This window comes from Macaca nemestrina, chromosome 17 (genome assembly GCF_043159975.1).
Source record: "Macaca nemestrina isolate mMacNem1 chromosome 17, mMacNem.hap1, whole genome shotgun sequence".
Taxonomy (NCBI): Eukaryota; Metazoa; Chordata; class Mammalia; order Primates; family Cercopithecidae; genus Macaca; species Macaca nemestrina.
In genome coordinates, this window is record NC_092141.1 from 83,152,201 (window position 1) to 83,175,625 (window position 23,425).

General features: G+C 54.5%; 1 protein-coding gene across 2 annotated transcripts in view; it reads left to right on the forward strand.

The window, feature by feature from the left end:
• The first annotated feature begins 202 nt into the window (after positions 1 to 202).
• Positions 203 to 23,425, forward strand: part of LOC105469113 (tweety family member 2) — a 49,384-nt gene continuing 26,161 nt past the window's right edge. Inside the window, exons 1-3 of one of the 2 annotated variants that reach the window (XM_011719707.3) lie at positions 203 to 372; positions 9,295 to 9,467; positions 18,255 to 18,366. In XM_011719707.3, coding sequence (XP_011718009.2) covers positions 244 to 372; positions 9,295 to 9,467; positions 18,255 to 18,366 — 414 coding nt within the window. In that variant the 5' untranslated portion in view covers positions 203 to 243. Of the gene's footprint in view, positions 373 to 2,253; positions 2,367 to 9,294; positions 9,468 to 18,254; positions 18,367 to 23,425 lie in introns of those variants that run through there. The other variant, XM_011719708.3, reaches the window with a different exon arrangement.

Here is a 23,425-nt window from a genome sequence, read left to right on the forward strand (position 1 = left end):
GCAGCTCGGGGACCTCGAGACTGAAACCGATTTAGAGACTTCTGGGAGCTTTTTTCACGTCCCTCTTTCTATCCGGCCAGGACAGATCCCCGCCCAGAACTGGGACTGCAATCGCGGCGGGGCGGGGGGTGGGGCGCGCGGGCCCAGGGAGAGGCGGGGCCGGGGGGCGGGGCGGGCGCGGGGCCCGGGCCGGGAGTTGAGCGCAGCTGCGGCTCAGCGTGTGGATCGCACTCGGGCCGAGCCATGCAGGCGGCGCGCGTGGACTACATCGCTCCCTGGTGGGTCGTGTGGCTGCACAGCGTTCCGCACCTCGGCCTGCGCCTGCAGCCCGTGAACAGCACCTTCAACCCTGGCGACGAGAGTTACCAGGAGGTGAGTTCGCGCCGCCCCAGACCCCAGCCACGCGCGCCCCAAGTCCCCGCACTACCCCCTCTCCCGTCGAGAGCCTGCACTTTCCCACGTGCCTCTCAGACCCCTTCTCTCCCCGCGCAGCCCTTTCCCGTCTCCCCTCTCCCCTTCTCCCCCACCCTCCCAGGCCCGTGGCCCGCGTCCCCTCCTGTCTGGGAACCTGGGGGCCCAGAAGACTGAAGAGATCAGAGTGAAGCGGGCGTGGGGAAGGGAAGGAGGGGCGCGAAACCGCCTGCAGGGACAGGGGCTGAACGCCGAGTGGGCAGGTTGGCGCGGGGTAGGGATAGGGGCATTCGTGTCGGGGTAATCCTGGCGCTCGAGGTGCGGGGATGCTGAGGGGGGTGCCCCGGCGTTTTCGACCTTCTGGAGATTCCAAGATGGGGCGCTCTCTTTCCGAGGCTAAGTGGCCTGGGAAAGTTTGGCAGAAACTGAGTAGTCTCCCGAGTCGGTCTCCGCAGCACCCCTCCTCCCCAGTCCTGGCCTGCAGGGTGGGAGTCCCAGCTGGAAGGCTGCAGGGCTGGGGGAAGCGGCGTGGGTCACTTCCCCTCTAGCGCAGAGAACCCACAGCTGCTTGTGCTTGTTCCAGGGAAGGAAGGTGGCCTCCCTCGGCCCATCTCACACTGTCGTCCTGAGGACCCCCTTGCATTGACAGCCTCTCTGTGTCCCCTGGTCCTAGACTGGCCCGTTCCTGTTCCCCCACACCCCTCTCCCCACCCCACCCCACCTTCTAAGCCCTGAATTTCTGGCCTAGGGCAGCCACTCCCGGCTTCCCCGCCCTTTCCCTACTCTGCTGGCCCTTGGCGGGATTCTGCACCCCACAGACAGGGCCAGGGCTGCCCCAGACCTCCCTACCCAGACAAACAAAGCTGCAGAATCTCCCAGCCTGTCTCAGGTCTGGTCACACCTGCTCTGGCCCCAGTGGCCCACCTGTATCAGTGTTAGGTCAAAGATTCTGGGGCCAGTGGCCCAGGATGGGGTCCATTTGTTCAGAGCCAGGCGCCCATCTCAGGACTTTGACCCCCGGCGGCCTCTCCCTGTGTCAAGTTCTCCAGATACGGGACAGGTCGGAGCAAAGCAGGGCCTCTTGGAGGGAATCCTGATCCAGTGTGAGGTGCCCAAGTGCCAGTGACAGGGAGTCTAATAATAACCCCTGGCGACCCGGCTGCCATCAGGCCCAGGCAGATGGTGCCTGCCCTACCAGAGGGAGGGGAGCATCAGGACCCCTTCCTGGGGGTCAGTGGGCACTCGCGAGCAAGATGGCAATCAGTGGGCGCACCCGCCCTCCCTCCCCCGGACCCTAGCCTGTGGGAGTCCGTGTTCCCTGAGAATGTGACTGCCTGGGGATAGCTCCAGGGAATCTTCCTCTCCCAGAGAATGCATGAAAAGAGGCGGATATGATTTCAGAGACAGCTCTGTGTGTGTGTGTGTGTGTGTGTGTGTGTGTGTGTGTGTGTCCCCATCCCACACCCTGTGCCCCAGATCCCACACCCAGGGTCTCCAGCCATAGTTTTCTCCTTTCCACTGGAGGAAATCTAAACTTCTCATTGGTCAGGAAGACCCCTTGGTTGGGCAGGGATGATAAGGGGACTCCCTCAACCTACTGGCCCCAGAGACAGTTCCTATCTGCCCAGCAGCTGTGGCTGGTGGAGCCTGGGCCTGCCCACAGCCCCCTCAGTCCCATGGACAGGTGGCAGTTGAGCCAGAGGAACCTACTTCCAGCCTCTGCCCCTCCTCCCAGGATTCCAGCCCCGGCTCACTTTGTGCTGGGCATCAAATGGTTCCAGAGGGTGTCCCTTCCCATCGGCCACTGCTCCTGGGCAGCTGACACCGGCCCTGCCCACTGGCTCCTGGTCCCGCTCACCCCTCCCCACCACCCAGATCGCTAAGTAGGAGATGAGCGTGGTGGGCCAGGGCCGGAAGTCTGGCTCTGGGTGTTATTTAAGGCGGCTCCTATTTTGGTAAGTTCCCCTGTTGTGACCACAGGTCTCTCCTGGATGTCTTCTTTCCTCCTGAGCACCAGTCACTAACAGAGTCAGGTGGACCGTCAGTCATCCCAGTTCTCAGCAAGCTTGACTGGGGCAAGTGCCGTGCCAGGCGTGGGGTGACCATGGTAACCAAGGCAGCAGGTCTTCAGGAGGAATTCCTGGGGATTCTCCGCGGCTGGGCTCTGGGCTCAGAGCTGTGGCAGACACCACGCAGTTTGAGGTGGGGGCTCTGCCCTCCAGTTGGCTGGGGTGGATTCCCAGTTCTTTCCATGTGTGACCACTGGTAGGTGTCTTAACCTCTCTGAGCCTTGCTCCCTTCATCTGCAAGAATTAGATGAGATATTCCACTTATCATGCCTAGTACAGAGAGCTCATACCACATAACAGGAGCTGATGACGCAGATCGTTTAATGGAGTGGCTGTGAGGTTCAGCAGTGTGTCAGGACAGTACCCTGTGGGGGGATGGAGAGGAAGGAGATCTCTTCCACAGACTCTGATCAGGGGAGACTGAACAAAACGTCTGCAGAAAGGGCTTCAGCTCATGCCCCACATGTTCAAATGCACAGTGCTGGCTGGTGGTACAATGTGTGTGTGTGGTGGGGGCTGGTGCGTGTGCATCAGAGACGAAGCAAGGTTGGAAACAGGCAGGTGCTGGCCTCGTGGGATGTGGGTGGTGCATGGGATTTCAAAGGCAAGGGGGTTCTTGGAAGTGCAGAGATGGTGAAGAGCAGGTCACCTGGTGAGCTGGGATTTCCTGAGCAAATTCAGTGTTCCAGAACCTTCCTCAGGAGGTAGGGGCTCTCACTCACTTTCTGGGGTCTTTAGGAGCTGTGGAAGCCCCCAGTCCTCCTGATAGTTGATCCTCACCCCTTTTCCTGCAGTGAACTTGAGCCCAAGTCCTCACAAAGGCCACTTGGCCTGTGTCACCAGCCTTGTGGGGAGGCTACCCTACGGTCAGCAGAGTCATGAGAGGTTAGCACCAAGGCAGGGCTGTGGATGAGGGCGCCCTGGCCCTGGCGGGCACCCGGCTCTGGGCTGCCAGATGTGGCTGTGTGTCTGGAAGGAAATCAGCCTAGACCTGCAGCCCGAGTCTTCTCACCTTTGACAGATGAGGGGGATTGGATTTGGAGATGATTCCTACTCCAAAGAGTTGGTAAAAGGACTGATGAGTTCATGGATTATGAAGCCTGCGGCCAGTGCCTGGCACACCGGAAACTGCCACAATCGCTGCTTGGGAAGGAGAAGACTGCAGCCGGCCAGGTGTCCATTGGGCGGTGTTGGGGACAAGGGAATAGGCACCTGGTACTGAATCCAGCACTGTCTCTCTGAGCAAATGAACAAGGCACTTCAGTGTCCTTGCCTGGGCGTGAGCGCCACCATCACCATCCAGCCAGCCCCTCAGGGGAGACCAGATGCTGATGAGCTCAGTACTTGAAACATCTTAGTAAGCTCCCACAGGCTGTGCAAATGTTAGTTATTGCTACTGTCAACAGGCAGGTGGCCACACGTGTGCTTCCTGTTCCAGCTTCCCTTGCCCGGGATCAGCCGACCAGCCGCTCTTTCAGGACATGTGTTAGGAGGCAGAGGAGATGTTGTTTAATTTTTTTGTATATAGGCATGTATTTCCATGCGTTTTCTCTTTGGTTGGTCTGGTTCATAGATTCGCCAAAGTACAGAGTGGAGGGTACAGCGTTGGGAACTAGACCGGAACTACAGGACTTCCTGCTTCTGACTTGGGGGCAGGTCTGAGGAAGAAGGACCAGGCAGCAAGCCCATCCCAGCCGAGATCTGAGAAGAGCCGAGGTTGGGATGAGGAAGCCCCGTGCATCCAGTGTGAATTGAGTCACGGTCATCAGACAGTCATGCCGCGCTGGGAGAGGGCTTAATCTTTCCCAGTGGGCCTGTGGGGGGAGCCTCTCCCTCTAGGTGCTCCTCGTTTCTCTCTCCCAGCCTCTCCCTGAGACCGGCTCACCTCTCTCCATGTCTTCTGGGGACTGGGGCTGTTGTCCCCTCCCCCACCCAGTGCAGAAGGCCCTTGGGTCCAGCTGCCGTGGTCACTGCGGCCCCCAGCTTGGGTCCCAGCTTGGCACTGTCCGCTCTGGGTTTTTCATGACACAGTGACAAATCAGAAATAATTGAAGTCCCTTTAATGAGGGGAGAAGCAGAGCCGGAGCACCAGTGTGGGAGCTGGGGGCCTGGTGTTGCTGTGGGAGAAGGAGGTGGCTGCAGGGCACAGTGGGAGGCGTGGGGTGGCGTGGGAAATTGTCTTGGCAAAACTCTGTCCATCTGAGCAGGGGGACCTGGAAGCAGAACTCTTGGCTCCCTCTTCCATTCCCCTCCACCTCCATGCACACGGGGACATGCGGCGTTAATTAGGAGCAAGAAAATAATTGCCCATTAGAGAGCAGCAGGTGACACCAAGCTGGCCCTGGGAGATGGTGCTGCTGGGGGAGGGGTGGGGAGCCTCCCTGCTCCTCTTTTCCCTCCTCCTTCCTCCTCCCTTGCCCACCTTCCCTCTTCTTTCCTCTTCCCTTCCCACTCCTTTTCCCTCACACCCTCTCACCCTGTTCCACCCACCACCTGTTTTTTCCCAGCACCTAGGCAGGGTTCCCAGGAGGGTTTTGGGAAGTAACTCCCTAACAAAAGGCTTCCAAAGGCTGGGCAGGGTGGCTCACGCCTGTAATCCCAGCAGTTTGGGAGGCCAAGGAAGGAGGATCACATGAGCCCAGGAGTTGGAGACAAACCTGGCCAACATAGTGAGAGCCTATCTGTATTTTTTTTTTTTAACGGAAATTTAAAAAAAAAAAAAAAAAAGGCCTCCGAGTTTGGGTTTCCCAGGCCTCGCTTTCACTGGAGCTGGACAGCATTATCAGTAACCTAATTGAGGCCAGCTGCCCAGCTTGGAGAGGCCCCAGACCACAGAGGCTCAGCGCCTGCTGAAGGGGGAGATCAAGAGGCTGGAGGAGACTTGAGAGAGCAAAACGGGGTAGCCGGCTGCATCACCCACAGCCTGATCCTTCTCAGATGAGCCTTCCTCGCTGGGTAGGGACACTGGTAGATTCAGGAGCTTCTCCCACTAGTGATAAAATGATAGTGGGGCTGTTCAGGAGGCAAACTCGAAGTAAAGGGTAGCTGGGGGCAGGCTGGACGGTAGCTGGGCTCTAGGCTACACAGGAGGTTTGTCCGGGGCTCCCTTACATTTTTTTGTCATTAGGAATAACTTGGTTGGGCCTGGTGACTCACACCCATAATCTCAGCACTTTGGGAGACCAAGGCAGATGGATCACTTGAGGTCGGGAGTTCAAGACCAGCCTGGTCCTTTTGTGCCAAAAGTACAAAAAAATTAGCTGAGCATGGTGGCACACATCTGTAATCCCAGCTACTCAGGAGGCTGAGGCAGTAGAATCGCTTGAACCCAGGAGGCGGAAGTTACAGTCAGCCGAGATCATGCCATTGCACTCCAGCCTGGTAACAGAGCAAGACTGCGTCCCAAAAAAAACAAAACAAAACAAAACAAAAATTAGCTGGACATGGTGGCGTGTGCCTGTAATCCTGGCTACTCGGGAGGCTAAGGCAGGAGAATCGCTTGAACCTGGGAGGCGGAGGTTACAATGAGCCAACATTGCACCACTGCACTCCAGCCTGGTGACAGAGCAAGACTCCATCTCAAAAAAAAAAAAAATACAAAAAAATTAGCTGGGCATGGTGGCACATGCCTGTAATCCCAGCTACTCAGGAGGCTGAGGCAGGGGAATCACTTAAACCCCGGAGGCGGAGGTTGCAGTGAGCCAAGATGGCGCCACTGCCCTCTAGCCTGGGTGACAGAGTGAGACACTGTCTCAAAGAAAAAAAAACAGGAATAACTTACAGGAAAGGGTGTAATCTTAAGTGTGCAGCTCAATGAATTTATACCCTCGAGCACCTGCGTGCATGGTGTGTGTGTGTGTGTGCAACACCACCCCAATCAAATCGTGTTCTGATCCCCCAGAAGCCTGCTTCATGCTCCCTTGAAGGCAGCGCCCTCCCAAAGGTAGCGATGATTCGATGATTCACATTTCTCTGGCTGTTGATGAGTATCTCTGACTTTGAACTTCATATAAATTAATCCATACGGTCTCTGCTGTTCCGTGTCTGGCTTTCTCCCTCAACCTGACTTCTGGGATATTCGTCCCAGAAATATCGTCATGTGTGGCTAGTTTCCTTTTCATGGCTGTGTAGTATTCTGAGACTATGACACATGTTCTGTATCTTTTCTCTTGTTGGACATTTTTGTCCTTTTGAGTGTTGGCTGTGACTGCCGTGTGAAGCTGCTGTGAACATTTGTGTGTCTTCAGAGGGACACAGCCCAACTTTCTGTAAAGCAGAATTGCTGGGTCATGGCATGCATATTGCACAATGGTTTGCAAATTGTTTTTTGGCTTGGTTTGGGGTTTTTTTTGGGGGGGGGTTGAGTTATTTTTTTTAAGGGTATGTTGTTGCCTAGCCCAGGCTAGACTCAAACTCCTGGGCTCAAGTGATCCTCCCATCCCAGCCTCCCAGTAGCTGGGATTACAAGTGCATGCCACCAGGCCTCGCTGGTTTACAAATGGTTGGGAGGATCCCTGGGCTTTAGCGGAGGGCCCTCAGGGGCTACCAAGGGGCGGCCAGGACAAAACGTGACATTTCTATCCATTCCTTATTCAGATGGAGCTCTGTGTTTCAGGGCTCTGCTAAGCAAGTCAGTTCGAAGAAAACGTTAAGCTATTGGAAAAAGTTTGAGAACCGCTGTGTGCTGCCCAGACTTTAATGGAATATATATTGCCTGGGATCATCTCTAGAGGCGGGTCTGATTCACTGGTTTCAGGGTGGGGCTTGGGATTCTGCACCTCTGACAAGCTCCCAGAAGATGTCAGGGCCACAGGTCACGGGCTGGTAAACTTCACTTTGAGGAAAGAGGCTCTCAACTCCCAGCTATCTTGGCCTCCTCTGCCTTGGCCTGGGCTGTAGGGCCCTCTGGCGAAGGGGCATGGACTGAGGACCAGAAGAGGGGCAGTGACTTTCCACCATCTCTTTCTACCCCTGGGCTTGCTGGGGTCAGTCCCAGGGACAGGCTGTGCTCATGAGTGGTCCAGGCAGGGAGAGCCCCAGCCCCAGCCCCCTGTCACACTGTGAAGTCTTTGGGAGAAGGAGGTGCCCAGATCTACTGGGCCCTGGCTTCCCAGCTGCCACTTTTTTTTGGGGGGGGGGGGACAGGATCTCCCTCTGTCACCCAGGCTGGAGTGTAGTGGCACAATCATGGTTCACTGCAGCCTCAACCTCCCAGTCTCAAGCAATCTTCCCACCTCAGCCTCCTGAGTAGCTGAGACTACAGGCACGTGCCACCATGCCCAGCTAATTTTTATTTTTTATTTTTTTGTAGAGACAGAGTCTCCCTATATTGCCCAGACTGGTTCTGAACTCCTGGGCTCAAACAATCCTCTCACCTTGGCCTCTCAAAGTGCTGGGATTATAGGCGTGAGCCACCACACCTGGCATAAAGCCACATTTTAAGTCAAACCCATCTGTTCCCCTCCCAAGTGAGCCATCTCTCCTGCCTTTTCCTGGGCTGCCCCCACCACTTCAGCTGAGAAGTCTGTCAGCCAAGAGTGACCAGCAGAGCAGCCCGTGCCAGAGGCCTGAAGGTCTGCCCGCGTCTCACAGGGCTAGCAGCATGGCCTCCAGTAGGTGTCTGTCCCCCTGGAAAACTGCCCCAAAGCCTCGGACTGCAGAGCCCGGCCCTGGTTTGTCGGGGCTGTCTCCGTGTGTTCCTGCCCCTGCACTAGTCTCATCTCCCCCTTAGACCGCAGGGTCCCGGAGTCCCACTTGCTGCCGATGGCCACCTCCTGCATAGGGCTCCCTGAAACAGACTTTCCTAGGCAGCCCCCCTGGGGCACTAGGGATTCGGGACCAGGAACCCCTATCGGGGGTGCATGGGAGGCAGGGACGGCTGTCAGCTCAGGAGCCTGACTTAGAGCCAGGTCCAGCCCTGGCTGGCAACCGCCAATCTCAGTGCCATCTGGTGCCCATCTGGCAAAATCAAGAGATGAGTGAGCAGAGAGTGGCACCGGGCCTCCTGATAGACAGTGGCTCCCATTGCAGGACCCCGAGGTGCTAGGCAGGCCTCAGGCCCCTCCGACCCCCTCAGAATTCTGGCTTTGCTGCTGCTGGCCCTGGAGGTTCAGCTGTCCCTGTTGGGGTGCAGTGGAAGGGACTCCATAAGTTGCCTATCCTGACTGTCCCACCCCCTCACGCATCCCCCAAGCATGGAGCTGGCTTCTCGATTCTCAGGATGGACCCAATACCTAGAACAAGCTCTTCACATTCTGGGTAAAGGATGATGCCCAGACTGGGACAGTGGGGTCCTTGCATGGAAGAGGCCTGTCCTTCCAGGCCCTGTCTCAGTGGCACTCAGCGCCCAAGGCCTCTAGGTACTCTGGTCCTGGACGGCATCCCTCTCCTTGCCTGTCTCCCTAAGCCATAGAGCTCACCACCCACAGCCCTGCCTGCCCGCCGGGGATTCCTGCCTTATCTCCTGAGTGACTCAGACTCTTCATCAGCAGGACCTGGTCCTTATCTTCATCCAGGGTCTGAACCAGAAACTGGACACCAGATCTGACACCCTTCCCTCACTGACCACCAGGCCCACCACTTGGCCTCGTGCCCTCCATTACTCCTACCCAAGTGCCTTAGCACCGGGCCCTCTGTTGACAGAGTAGGAACTTGAACCATAGGTGGAGCTTGGAAGGATGGATGAGAGACACAGCTCAGCTCTGGTCCTATCTGCAGCCCAGGCGGTGGGGCACTCGGGGCTCGAGGACAGGGCACTTCCAGAGCCCCGCACTGCAGGGATGAAGAGTGACAACAGGCCTCTGCTCTCTTCCAGTCGCTGCTGTTCCTGGGGCTGGTGGCTGCAGTCTGCCTGGGCCTGAACCTCATCTTTCTTGTGGCTTACCTGGTCTGCGCGTGCTGCTGCCAGCAAGACGATGCGGTACAGACCAAGCAGCGCCACTCCTGCTGCATCACCTGGACAGCCGTGGTGGCCGGGCTCGTCTGCTGGTGAGTGTCCCTGGGCTCTGGGCCTGGGGTATGTGACTCACTCTGCAAGGGGCCAGAGACTGTCTGGCCATGTTCTCCTGACTGAGCTCTGGCTACCTTGATGGAAAAGCTTGTCCCCAAATGAATGTTGTCCCTTTTCTTACCAAGCATCAGGAATCAGATGCCCGGGGTGGTGATGGGGTCTCCAGAAAGGTCTCCCAAGTGGCCCCCCAAACCCTGCCCCAATGTGAGTTTGTCCTGTGCCCAGCAGCCTTGCAGGCAGCATTTCTGCACCGACACTGGGCATCTCCAGTCTGTGTCCCTGTCCCCTGCCAGCTGCTGCCCTGGGTCTGTGAGATCAGAAGATAGTCTGACTCCAGCACAAACCAATTCCATCTTCTTGTAAGATCAATAGCTTTAATGTCATTAGCCAGTTCTTCTTTGCTTTGGATGAGGAGGTGAGAATTTCTTTTATTTATTTATTTATTTATAAGATGGGGTCTCACCCTGTTACCCAGGCCAGAGTGCAGTGGTGTGATCACAGCTCACTGCAGCCTCAAACTCCTAGGCTCAAGCAATCCTCCCACCTCAGCCTCCCAAGTAGCTGGGACTACAGGTGCACACCACCATGCCTGGGTTTTTTGTGTTTTTTGTTTGTTTGTTTGTTTTTGGTAGAGACAAGGTTTCATCGTGTTTCCCAGGCTGATCTCAAACTCCTGAGCTCAAGTGATCCACCTACCTCAGCCTCCAAAAGTGCTGGGATTACAGGCGTGAGCCACCACCCCTGGGCTGAGATTATGTTGCTCAGGCTGGTCTTCAACTTCTGACTTCAGACGCTGCTCCCCACTCAGCCTCCCAAAGCACTGGGATTACAGGCATGAGCCACCATTGCTGGGCCTTAAAGTGAGGATTTATAATTCCCATAGCAGGAGTCCGTACCCAGCCCACCACACTGCCTAGCCACTCCACCCCAGCCAGCGTCCACAGGCATGCTGGCTGTTTTCAGGAGTTGTTGCATTTTTCTTGTTTTTAAATCTATAGAGGCTTTTCCAAAAGCCTCTAGTGTCCACACAGAGATGCTTCTTGGGTGTCGTCACCCCATAGAGTAGAGTCTCCCACTACCCGGCAGCAGGCTGGCAGCCAGGCAGGTCCTGGTCAGCCTGGGGGTGAGGATGCCTGGGCTTTCATACCCAGGCAGCTCACCTTGCCACTGTGATTTTCTTCTCTGTTGGAAGATGTTCTTGATCTCGTCCTGCCTGTAGTGTGAGGCTCACCTAAGCCAAAACGCAGGCGAGACGCTAAAGCAGCCTTGTGGGGCGGACAAAGCTCTAAGCACAAGGAAGGGGATCAAGGCTGCTGCAATACATGGCCGGGGCTGAAATAAGAGACTCAGAGGACAGAGTTCTGGACAGGCCGAGAGGTCATAGACGAGTGTGGTTCCCAGTAGACTGGAAGAGCTTTGAGAAGTGACTGTGGTGTTAAAAATCCTCCTGCATGGCCGGGCAGTGGCTCACGCCTGTAATCCCAGCACTTTGGGAGGCTGAGGCGGGTGGATCACCTGAGCTCAGGAGTTCGAGATCACCTTGGGCAATGTGGTAAGACCTCACCTCTACAAAAATGAGCCAGGCCTGGTAATGCGTGCTTGTAGTCCCGACTGAGGCAGGAGGATGATGAGCCCAGGAGGCGGATCGTGATCGCTCTCCCGCACTCTAGCCTGGGTGACGTGAGACCCTGTCTCTTACACACACACAGTTACACACACGACAAACTTGTTTTTGAAGAATACTTTGGAACGGTAAGAATGGCATGAGGAGTCCATTCTTCCAATAAGGAAGGATTATCAGCAGTGTAGGGGAATCTCAAAGTGGAAGGAATGTGCATGGCAGGATCCATCCCACAACATTCTGGGCGTTACTTGTACTAGGCAAGAGGGCACCAGCAGTAAGAAAACAGGCACCAAGTCTGCTTTCATGATCTGTCAGCAGAGGCTGAGAACTGTGCACCAGTTTGCTTTGAATCATTACAACTAAGGAGAGAGGGCCGGGCGTGGTGGCTCATGCCTATAATCCCAGCACTTTGGGAGGCCAAGGTGGGTGGATCACTTGAGGTCAGGAGTTCGAGACCAGCCTGACCAACATGGTGAAACCCCATCTCTACTAAAAATACAAAATTAGCCAGGCGTGGTGGCGGGTGCCTGTAACCCCAGCTACTTGGGAGGCTAAGGCAGGAGAATTGCTTGAACCTGGGAGATGGAGGTTGCAGTGAGCTGAGATTGCACCACTGCATTCTAGCCTGGGTGACAGACTCTGTCTCAAAAAAAAAAGAAAAAAGAAAAAAGGAAAGTAAAGAAAAACCAAAAAACTAAGGAGAGAGCTCTGAAGGAAAGGAGCAGGCATAGAAGTGGATGGCCCACCTGAGTCCAGGCGTTGCTGGGTGACAAGGGCACCCAAACCCATAGGATGAGAAGGCATTAACTTGGCAAAGGTGGGGGCAGGGGAGGCGGAGACACCTCCAGGCAGAGGGAAGAGAAACGTGCAAAGGCCCTGAGGCGGGAGCAAGCATGGGGCTAAAGGAAGCCAATGTGGCCAGAGCAGAGGGAGCAGATGAGGGGGTTGGGGGCACTGCCAAGGGTCGGGGTGAGCAGTGAGTGGCAGTGGGATGGGGAGAGTGTCATGGGGTTGGAAGACACGGGGAAGATGGGATCCAAACCATGGAACAACTCATAGGCTTTGTCAGGGGTTGGGGTCTTTATTCTAAGAGTCAGGGGAGCCACTGCAAGGGCTCTGCAAAGAGGTAGGGTCACCGGATAACTCGGATTGAATGGAAGCAAGGCTGGAGGGAGTATTCGGAACAGCGGGACTTGAATGCGAAGAAATGGCCGCTGGGCCACTGAAGAGCTCAGAGGCCTAATGAGGGCAGTGAGCGACCCTGGGATTAGCAACAGCAGGAGCCACCACCACCTGCAGGCCAGAGGGACAGAGGGAGAGGCTATGTCACCAGCGAAGTTGGAGCCACACAGCCTGCCTATCAGCGGCTGCAGAACGAGGGGAGCAGGGCCCTGGCTGCCTTACCACCACCTCCAGTCTCCTACCAGCACCTCCATCAGCAGAAGCCAGCTGCCAGGGGAGCCGGAGACATTCAGTGTGAGGGATCAGCCCCCTGTGATGGAGAACAGGGCAGGGGACAGAGGAGGGACAGGTCCAGGCAGAGGGTCGCATAGACGTGGGCAAGAGTGAAACTCAGGCCATCAGGGGGCCCAGTTGGAGAGCGGCGGGCTTACACCCACGCGTGGGCAGTGACCAGAGGGGAGTGCACAGAGGAAGAGTCGGCCAGGGAGGTTCAGGGAGGAGCTGCTGAAGTTGATCTGCAGGTTTCTGGCTTAAGCCCCAAGATGGGGTGGCGGTGCCATCCTCCAAGGCACGGGACATTGGCGGGGATCCGGAAGAGCAGCAGACGGTCACAGTTTGGTTGTACACAGATTGAGTTTAAGGTGCCTTTGAAACATCCAAGCGGAGTTGGAGTTATAAAGCCAGGATCATGAGGGTGGCCAATGTGGAAGTCGCACACACAGGTGGCCTGCTGTAGGAAGCACAGAGTGAGAAGGGGGCTGGGGCCAAGCCTGGAGGAAGCACAGTGTTTCATGGCTGGGACGCAAAAGGTGCCTGTGAAGGAGACCAGGAAAGAGTGTCCCACCAGGAAGGGCCGGGAGTGCCACAAGGGCACAGGAGTCACGGGGCGGCGTGTTCGAGGAAGAGGACCCAGGCTGACGACTGCGTGTGGGAGAGGGGTTGGGAAAAGCCCTCAGGTATAGTGGCAGGGGGGTCATTGGTCACCTTCATTGGAGCTGCGTCCACTGGGACACAGGAACAGCCAGATTGGTGAGTTATGGGAGGGGCAGGAAGGAGAGTCGGGACAGCAGCAGGAGAAGGGATGGAGGTAAAGGCTGGGGGACTGAGGTGGGAGGACAGATGAGCTCTGCTGATATGGTTCCACCTGAAAGTGGGGGATTGAATCCACAGAAGACCAACAAGGGGTTCCTGAAAAAGCAAAAGGGATACGAGGATACACCTCTTAGTGCTCCTCTATTTTAGGGGGAGGGTAGTGATTTTATATTGGGGAAAGAGTGGTGTGAACACACCGGGGGAAGGCAACACCACCAACTCACTTATTCTTGTCAAGCAGAACAGTTTTTCCCATGGCCCAGGCGGGACCAATGACCCCAGGAGGGACCAGGAGACCCTCATTAAACAGCCAAGGCGATTTCTTTTTTCTTTTTTTTTTTTTTTTGAGGTGGAGTCTCATTCTGTCGCCTAGGCTGGAGTGCAGTGATGCGATCTCAGCTCACTGCAACCTCTGCCTCCCAGGTTGAAGAGATTCTCCTGCCTCAGCCTCCCGAGTAGCTGGGATTACAGGCACTCACCACCATGCCCGGTTAATTTTTGTATTTTTAGTAGAGACAGGGTTTCGCCATGTTGGCCAGGCTGGTCTCGAACTCCTGATCTCAGGTGATCCACCCGCCTCAACCTCCCAAAGTGCTGGGATTACAGGCTTGAGCCCCAAGGTGATTTCTGATCCCCAAAGATGAGGCGTAATTTCACAGCCCCTCCTGCGCCATCACTGATAAACCCACAGGGCCCGAGAGAATGAGAAGGTTGGGAAAGCCCTGGCTTCATATTGAATCCCCGGAAAACACTAAATCCTGGCTCAGAGAGCTAGAAAAGGATGAACACGAGTCGACAAAAGGGCTTCTCAGAGCACAATACAATTGGTTCATTTTCTTTTAAATAAAGTTACAAATTGGAGGATCATGGAAAGACAATTCATGTAATGTATGAATATCTCAGCTGAGCGCTCGGTGAAGCTCCTCACCTCTGTGTGGATACCGTGGAAAAAACAGGTTGCATTTTGCATGATGGTGCATTTGACTGGGTTCAAAGCTAGTTACACAACTCTGGCTGAATCCGATGAATATTGACTTAATGCAGTGGATTTCTAAACTGCAGAGGGGGTGTGTGAGAGAGAGAGACAGAGACACGTGATTCATGCAGGAACCTCATTTTTTTTAATGTCTCCCGCCCCCCATCTTGGATGATGCAGGAACCTCATTTTAAAAGGCACATTCCCAGACCACACTGATGGAATGGGCCGGGCTGCTTATCCGCACTTAACAGGCTCCCCAGGTGATTCTGTTCCTGTGGTCCGAGGACCACATCCTGAAAAACACTGAATTAGGAGTCGAGGGCGCCCTGGAGGGAGGTTTCTTTTTTTCCTTTTTTCTTTTTTTTTTTTTTGAGATGGAGTTTGCTCTGTCGCCCAAGCTAGAGTGAAATGGTGCAATCTTTGCTCCCTGCAACCTCCTTCTCCCGGGTTCTAGCCATTCTCCTGCCTCAGTCCCCCGAGTAGCTGCGATTACAGGCACGTGCCACCATGCCCAGCTAATTTTTGTATTTTTAGTAGAGACGAGGTTTCACCATGTTGGCCAGGCTGGTCTCAACTCCTGAGCTCAGGTGACCCACCCGCCTCGGCCTCCCAAAGTGCTGGGATTGGGATTACAGATGTGAGCCACTGCGCCCGGCAGGAGGTTTCTATCACAGCCCTCCAGGGGGTTCCATCCTAGATCCTGTCTTGTTTAAAGAACAAAAGAACAAATATAAGTGTGGACGTGTACATTCACATCCCCCCACCCCAAACCAAATGAGCATTTTGAATGAAAACTCAGGAGGCTGCTTAATCAGTCTTCAGATGGTCTCAAGTGGTGCGGGTCAGATGGAATATGATGGATGACAAGAGTCAAGATTTGAAATGATTTGTTCATGCTGGAATGTTGGACTAAAACCAACTAGATGAGATTTCACAGGGATAAAGTTCTGCTTTTGGTTAAAACAAAACAAAAATCAATACAGCACTATAGGAAGGAGGAGAGACTGGGCTTAACAGCAATTCTTGGGAAGAAATTCAGGGGCTGTTTGTAGACCACAAGATCGGCAGAGGGGGGAGCGGAGCGGGGAGCGGAGGGGGAACCAGGGTGGGCGCAAGTTAGCTCAGTGCCCCGGGAAGTGGAGGACCTAAGGCATGAGCCCCACTGCGCTCAGAACTGATGAACAACCTGGACTTGAGTGACCCACTCAGGCCACATTTAAGAGTGACATTAACCAATCATCTAGAGGACAGTGATGGCATGGGCAAGGGTCTGGAGACCTTAGCCCCAAGCAGGACACCTGTCCCACTTGGAGAGCACGAGGTGAGCGGGTTATGAAGAAGCCAGGTTCAGCTGTCTGATAGGGCACCATGCAGAATTGGAAACTTCTTCCAGGCTGTTCTAGAAGACAAACGAAGATCCAGCGGATGAGTGGCTTAAGGAGGCAGGTGTCATCTCTTTTTTTTTTTTTTTTTTTTTGAGACGGAGTCTTGCTCTGTCACCCAGGCTGGAGTGCAGTGGCCGGATCTCAGCTCACTGCAAGCTCCTCCTCTCGGGTTCACGCCATTCTCCTGCCTCAGCCTCCCGAGTAGCTGGGACTACAGGCACCCGCCACTTCACCCGGCTAGTTATTTTTTTGTATTTTTTAGTAGATACGGGGTTTCACCGTATTAGCCAGGATGGTCTCGATCTCCTGACCTCATGATCCGCCCGTCTCGGCCTCCCAAAGTGCTGGGATTACAGGCTTGAGCCACCGCGCCCGGCCTAGGTGTCATCTCAGTAGAAGAAGGAACATTCTATAAGCTGAGACTAGGCCGGGCGCGGTGGCTCAAGCCTGTAATCCCAGCACTTTGGGAGGCTGAGACGGGTGGATCACGAGGTCAGGAGATCGAGACCATCCTGGCTAACATGGTGAAACCCCGTCTCTACTAAAAAAAATACAAAAAACTAGCCGGGCGAGGTGGCGGGCGCCTGTAGTCCCAGCTGCTCCGGAGGCTGAGGCAGGAGAATGGCGTAAACCCGGGAGGCGGAGCTTGCAGTGAGCTGAGATCGGGCCACTGCACTCCAGCCTGGGCGACAGAGCGATACTCCGTCTCAAAAAAAAAAAAAAAAAAAGCTGAGACTTCACAGTGGAAGAACAGACTGTCACATGGGTGGCCTGTGGGGGAAAGGGTGGAGGATGTCGAGGGAGTCCCTGGAGGTGTCAAGAGAGACCCAAGGTCAGCACTGAGTGTGTGATCTCAGTAGACCTCAGCGCTTCCCAGGCCCACCTGTGTCAGAATCCCCTGGGGGCTGGTAAAAGTGCAGGTACCTGGGCCCTCCTCAGACCTACTGCATCAGCATCCCTAGGGCTGGCTACAGTCTCCCACCTTTTGGAGTCACAGGACTGGAGGACGGTATTTTCCTATTGCCCGAATAAAATGTCCTGTAGAGCCAGCTTGCCAGGGACCCTGAACCTTCACCTCCCCACCCCCAGCCCCACCTGCCAGAATGTGAGTTGTCATCTGCCTACTCAACACGGCCCCCAGGAAAGAGATCCTCAGCTATAGTCAAAAACCTGCTCTCCATACATGTTTATAGCAGCTGTATTCAGAATTGCCAGAACTTGGAAGCAACGAAGATGTCCTTAATAGGTGAATGGATAAATTGTGGTCCATCTGGATGATGAAATATTATTCAGCACTGAAAAAAATGAGTTACCAAGCCAGAAGAAGTCACGGAGGAATCTTAAATCCCTATTACTAAGTGAAAGAAGCCAATCTGAAAATGTTCCACACTGTATCATTTCAACTCTATGGCACTCTGGAAAAGGGAAAACTAAGGATTAAGGCCAGGTGCAGTGGCTCACGCCTGTAATCCCAGCACTTTGGGAGGCCGACGGGGCGCGGCGGTGGGGTGGGGTGGGGATCACCTGAAGTCAGGAGTTTGAGACCAGCCTGGCCGACATGGTGAAACCCCAACTTTACTAAAAATACAAAAAATTAGCTGGGCGTGGTAGCATGTGCCTGTAGTCCCAGCTACTCAGGAGGCTGAGGCAGAAGAATCGCTTAAACCCAGGAGGCGGAGGTTGCAGTGAGCCGAGATCACGCCATTGCACTCCAGCCTGGGCAACAGAGCAAAACTCCATCTCAAAAAAATAAAAATAAAGGGATTACAGGGGAGGGGGGACTTAATGGGCAGAGCACAGAGGAATTTTAGGGCAGTGAAACTACCCTGTATGATATGGTAAAGGTGGACACATCATTTTTTCATTTTTTTAAATTTTTTGCAGAGGTAGGATGTCACTATGTTGCACAGGCTGGTCTCCAACTCCTGAGCTCAAGCGATCCACCCGCCTCAGCCTCCCCAAGTGTTGGGATCACAGGCGCGAGTCACTGCACCCAGCCAATGCATGTCTTTATCCATATGTCCAAACCTATAGAATGTGCAACGCTGAGAAGAAACCTTACTGGAAGCTGTGGGCTCTGGGTGACGACGGTGTGTCCATCTGGGCTTATCGCTTGTAACGGATGTGCCACTCTGCCGCAGGATTTTCGAGTAGAGTAGGAGGCTGTGCATGTGTGGGGCAGCAGATATATGGGAACTCTCTACTTGCCACTTAATTTTGCTGTGAACCTAAAACTGCTCTAAAAACAAGGTTTGTTTTGTTTTGTTTTGTTTTGTTTGGAGACAGAGTCTAGCTCTGTCACCCAGGAGGGAGTGCAGTGGCGCAATCTTGGCTCACTGCAACCTCCATCTCCTGGGTTCAAGCAATTCTATGCCTCAACCTCCTGAGTAGCTGGGATTACAGGCATGAGCCACTGCACGCAGCCCTAAGCTTATTTTTTAATATAAACAAACATTCTCCTCTGCGTATCACCTCTAACCTCTGTTTGGGATCTTGCTTGTAGTGCTGCAGTGGGCGTTGGTTTCTATGGAAACAGCGAGACCAATGATGGGGTATACCAGCTGATGTACTCCTTGGAAGACGCCAACCACACCTTCTCTGGGATCGATGCGCTGGTAAGGCTCCCAGGCAGCTGGCCGGGTACAGGCACAGCCCACAAGGTCAGTATGGTCAGAGTAAGGGCCCCCGTCAGATCCCAGCTGGCTCAGCTGCACACACAGCGGGTGTGGTGCCCGAGGGCTGACCCCTGCCTGTGCTGCAGTTGCCTCTGCTGAGGCAAATGGGCAGCTGTGCGCCCCAAGCCCGGAGGGGTGGCAGGAATGGGGGTGAGGACCAAACGAGGCAGCTGTGGGATCAAACCCCATTTTCCAGCAAGCTCAGCACTTTCTGATATGTCAGAATGTAGATGAATGTACATATTCATCTACATTCTGAATGAATGTAGAAAATCAGCCCCACTGCATTTTTTGTGTTCATTTTAAGTGCTGCATATCGAGTATTGCGGGGTCCAGGAGATGCCAAGAGGAAAAAACTGTCTTCAGAAACAACTGGGGGCTGAGTGTGGTGGCTCACTCCTGTCATCCCAGCACTTTGAGGGAGGCCAAGGCATATGGAGCTCAGGAGTTTGAGACCAGCCTGGGCAACATGGCAAAACCCTGTCTGTACCAAAAATACAAAAATTAGCCAGTGGTGGTGTGGCTCCAGCTACCCGGGAGGCTGAGGCAGGAGGATCACTTGAACCTGGGAGGCGGAGGTTGCAGTGAGCCAAGATCACACCATCACACTCCAGCCTAGGCACCAGAATGAGACTCCATCTCAAAAATTAAAACACACACACACACACACACACACACACACACACACAATTGAAGAGCCCCATGGCATGGGTGCTGGAGACCTGCCCCAGCTCTTTGGGGCTCTGGCTTCCAGGCGGTGACTCCAGGTGGGGGCTCACAGTGAAGGATGTGCTGGCCTGGCCTGGCCAGAGGAGGTGTCAGACTCTTAGGAGAAGGGGAAGGCTACTCTGCTAAGCCAGGGCTGGATTTTGTGGCAGAGGCTGCTTGATACCACGAGCCTTTTGCTGGGGCTGCCACCCCTCTGCCGGAGACATGGCCCAGGGAGGAGCACGATGAGGGTGGACATCTGAGGACTTGGTTCCCTGAAAACTGCCTCTGCTTTTTCTACCCCAGCTGCCTGGAATTGGAGTTTTCCCACATTTTGACCTTGGCCCCCACACACGTCATTCTCACTCTAAGCACCCAGCCTTTTCAGCTGCTTATCAGAGCAGCCTCTGCCACAAAATCCAGCCCCAACAGGAGAATTTGGCCACTGCCCCAGCATCCTCCAGAAGAGGATTGGACCCCATTTGCCCCCCTCCTGCTCCCTTAAGCTCCTCTAAGGCTTTAATCCCTCAGTCAACAAGGGGGATCGGGGGTGTCACCTTAAAGAGACAGCCGTGCTGCTCCTCCGTGCCCAAGTCAATTGTGGGAGGAGGCCCTGGCCTCCAGAAAGGGGCTGAGGGTGGCTACCAGACCAGGGGCCCTGGTCCTTTGCAGAGTTCATTCGGCCACCCGTGTCCACTGGAACCCGTCCCCATAGCTGAGGGCTGATTCCCGGTGTGTAGATGCTAGTCTGGAACAGCCTTGTGTGGTGAGCTGGGGCGGCTGGGATGGAGGAACTGAGTGACAGCCAGACAGATGGAGGAACTGAGTGAACTGAGTGAGGCAGAGGTGTCACCTGGCCTGGCTGGGGAGAACTCTCCCTCTGGGCACCCACCCTTGCCCCAGGCCCTGGGGGGGAAGGGTCCCATGGTCACTGCCCTCTAGGCTCTCTCTGCCCCTCCCTGCCATCCTGCTGCCTGCCTCCTCTTCACCCACCAGCACCAGGATCGCTAGAGGAACAACCTAGCCACGAGCGGAAAATCCCCTGCCCTGCCCTGCCCAGGAAGGCCCCAGGGCCATGACCTTCACGGGTTTAGAGAAACTCCCGAACTCCCTTATGGGAAAATGTCAAGTCCTAGAAGTCCCTGTCCCGCAGGATGAGAGCCGCCAGGGAGGGGAGCTGGGAACGAGCCCCCATGCTGGGGCCTTCCACGCCACGGCCTGATGGTGCTCCGGGGCCAGGTTTGGACATTTCACAGCAAGCCCCACTCTCTGAAATCCCCCGTGTCCCCAAAGGGACAGGTTCTGTATCTCTGGAGATCAGCCCCTCATCCTCGCCATTGTTACCGAGAAGTGAGGCCAGGAGTCCCGGGGCTTCACACTGGTCCAGCCAGCCCATAGCTGCCTTCAGCCTGCGGGTGGCCACCTCCCCCTCTGGCATGAACCCCTAGGGCCCAGATATAGCTGCTGCCTCCAGGTGGAAAGGCAGCACCTGGGTCCTTGCTAGGACCTGTGAGGCTGGTTTGGTCCTCAGGGTAGACACCCAGCACACTAGTCCTCAGGGCTCCAGGGGAGGCAGCAGATCTAAAAGACTTCCCAGATCCAAGGGGGAAGTCCAGATATCAGGTAAATGACATTAGTGAAATAATGTCAGTGAAAGTGCCGGTAGACTATCAAGTACGCTCAACTGTATGACTGTGATTCTGAGTGCTATTAGAGTAATTACTGTAATCACCTTGGGGTCAACGGGAGGCTGGAATCTGGGACGCTGTGGGCGGCAGAGGCAGGTGGGCGACTCGTGGGCAAGTCAGGCAGGACCTGAACCTGGGCCTTGCCAGAGCCCAGATCATGCAGGTGAGTGGCCAACAAGAGGCCCTCTAGGGATGCACCCACAGAGTGGGTTGGGCCCTGCTCCAAGTCCCCCTTTCCTAGACTGGAAGCCCCACACCTATGCGTGTCCAACTATAGGGACACCTGTGCCTTGGTGGGTAGGGGCGGTGGTCCAGGGATCAGGCGGTCCTGGGAGGGCTGCACACCCCAGTCTGGGGGAGTAGAGAGGAGTCATTTCAGGATACCAAAACTTCCTGTACCTGGTAGCCAGCATGGCCCCTCCAGGCTCCCTCATGTGAGCCCGCAGCGGGCTGATGGGCAGCCCTCAGGTGAAGAAACTGAGGCACAGGGAGGTTGCATTGCTGGCCCGAGATTGAAAATATGTATGTTTCAGAGCAGAAGCCAGAACCCAGGCCTTCTGGTCTTAGCCCCTTACCTCCACTGACCTGGCCCATCCACCTTTCCTGATAAGCTCACTGAGTGCGGGAGAGTCCTCCCTCCCAGAGGTTTTCATACTTGAGCTTGCATCAGAATCACCTGGAAGGGTTGGTAAACACTGATTGCAGGGCCCCACGCCCGGAGGTTCTGATTCAGTGGGCCTGGGGCAGAGCTGAGTGCTTTTGCGTTTGTGAATGAGTTCTCAGGGGGTGCATCTTATGCCCCTGGTCCCAGGACCACACTTGAGAACTGCTCTTTCCTCTAGACCATGGTCTCCGCCACCTGTAGCTCGTCCCTAACTCTGCCCAGCCTGGAAAGCTGGCCTGTCCTTCCTGTTCCCAGAGCTTCCCATGAGAGAGAGCCTGATTCCATCTCTGGGTCATCCCACCTGTGCCTGGGGGGAGTGCTATGTCCCGAACCTTTAAGGAATTGGGGATGGTATGGAGAAGTGGTGGGGAGTTGTAAGTCGGTCACTGCTGTTATTCTTATTTTTTAAAATTTTAGGATCTTTTGAGCCTAGGAGTTCAAGAACAGCCTGGGCAGCATAGCGAGACCCCATCTCAAAAAAACAATTTTTTAGTGTTGTTTCCTGTGGGAAAATATCAGGAAAAAAGAGAAGGCATGACAAATACAAATATTGCCTTCTTCCCCCGTCCCCCCCGAGGAGGAGTTTAAGAAATGGAGAAGTTAAAAATGTAGAACTGTGAAGGAGAAAACAAGTGGCCTTACAGAAAAAGTTTACAGATAATTTTTAACAGCTCTTTGCTCTGAAGTTTGTTTGATATAATATAGAAATATAGAAATGTCACCTATTACTGGGTTTGTTCAGAATGGCACTATTCTTTGACAATAGTGCCATTTGTTATCAGTGGTTCCAAAGTGGTTGTACATTTATCTTATTAAATTCAACAGCCAAGTGTACTAGCATGACATTTAGTTACTGAATGTACTTTTACGTGGTATGAGGTCTTTTTCCCCTGTGCTACGGGCTGTTGAATCTGTACAGGGTAGAGTGTCTCTGTACACTGGTATCTCTTAGTCCTTAACCAGCTCGTAAGAACCAAGCATAAGCCAGAAAACGGAACAAGCCGCTGACACTGAAAAAAGAAAACAAAATGAAACAAAGAGAGCCATTCTCTTTTCTGGAACCAGGAACTCCCAGCGTAGCGCAGATGTAAAAGGCCACACAGCTGATGTGAAGTCCCAGTAACACAGAGAACACCGTTTGCCTCCAAGAGTGGAATCTCATCAGCCTCGCTGATCTCACTGTGGGAAGTTTCTGCCTCTTCTTCTATGTTTTTATCTCCCAGACCTGTGGGAGCTGAAGGCTGCCGAATGTGGATTAGTGCACACTGCCCTTGTCCCGGCCCGTTGTACTTCTTGGTTTAGCGTGACAGTTTCAGAACAACAAAGCCCTTTCTCCCCTCGCTGCCAGCAAGTGCTTCAGGCTGCCGAGCTGCACCCCGGGGCTCTGCAGGCACCCTGGGTCTGGGCTGTGGGAAAGCCCAGCTAACCAGTACGAGCCCTGCCTGTGCTCTTCAAAAGCCAGTAAGGGTCGACCACTTGGACCATTAGAAATGGAGGGACACGGCCGGGCGTGGTGGCTCATGCCTGTAATCCCAGCACTTTGGGAGGCTGAGGTGGGTGGATTACTTGAGGCCAGGAGTTCAAGAGACCGGCCTGGCCAACATGGTGAAACTCTGTCTCCACTAAAAATACAAAAGTTAGCCGCACATGGTGGTGCGCGCCTGTAGTCCTAGCTACTTGGAAGGGAGGCTGAGGCAGGAGAATCGCTTGAACCCAAGAGGCAGAGGATGCAGTGAGCCGAGATCGCACCACTGCACTCCAGCCTGGGTGAGACAGAGTGATACTCCATCTCAAAAAACAAACAAAGGAAGGAAGGAACGAAAGAAAGAAAGGAAGAAATGGATGGGCAGGCTACTCTGGAACACTGCCTATAGGGTAGCCCTGCTCTGCAAGGAGCAGCACCTTTAAAAATAAATAAATAATGTTTTCAACTGGATGG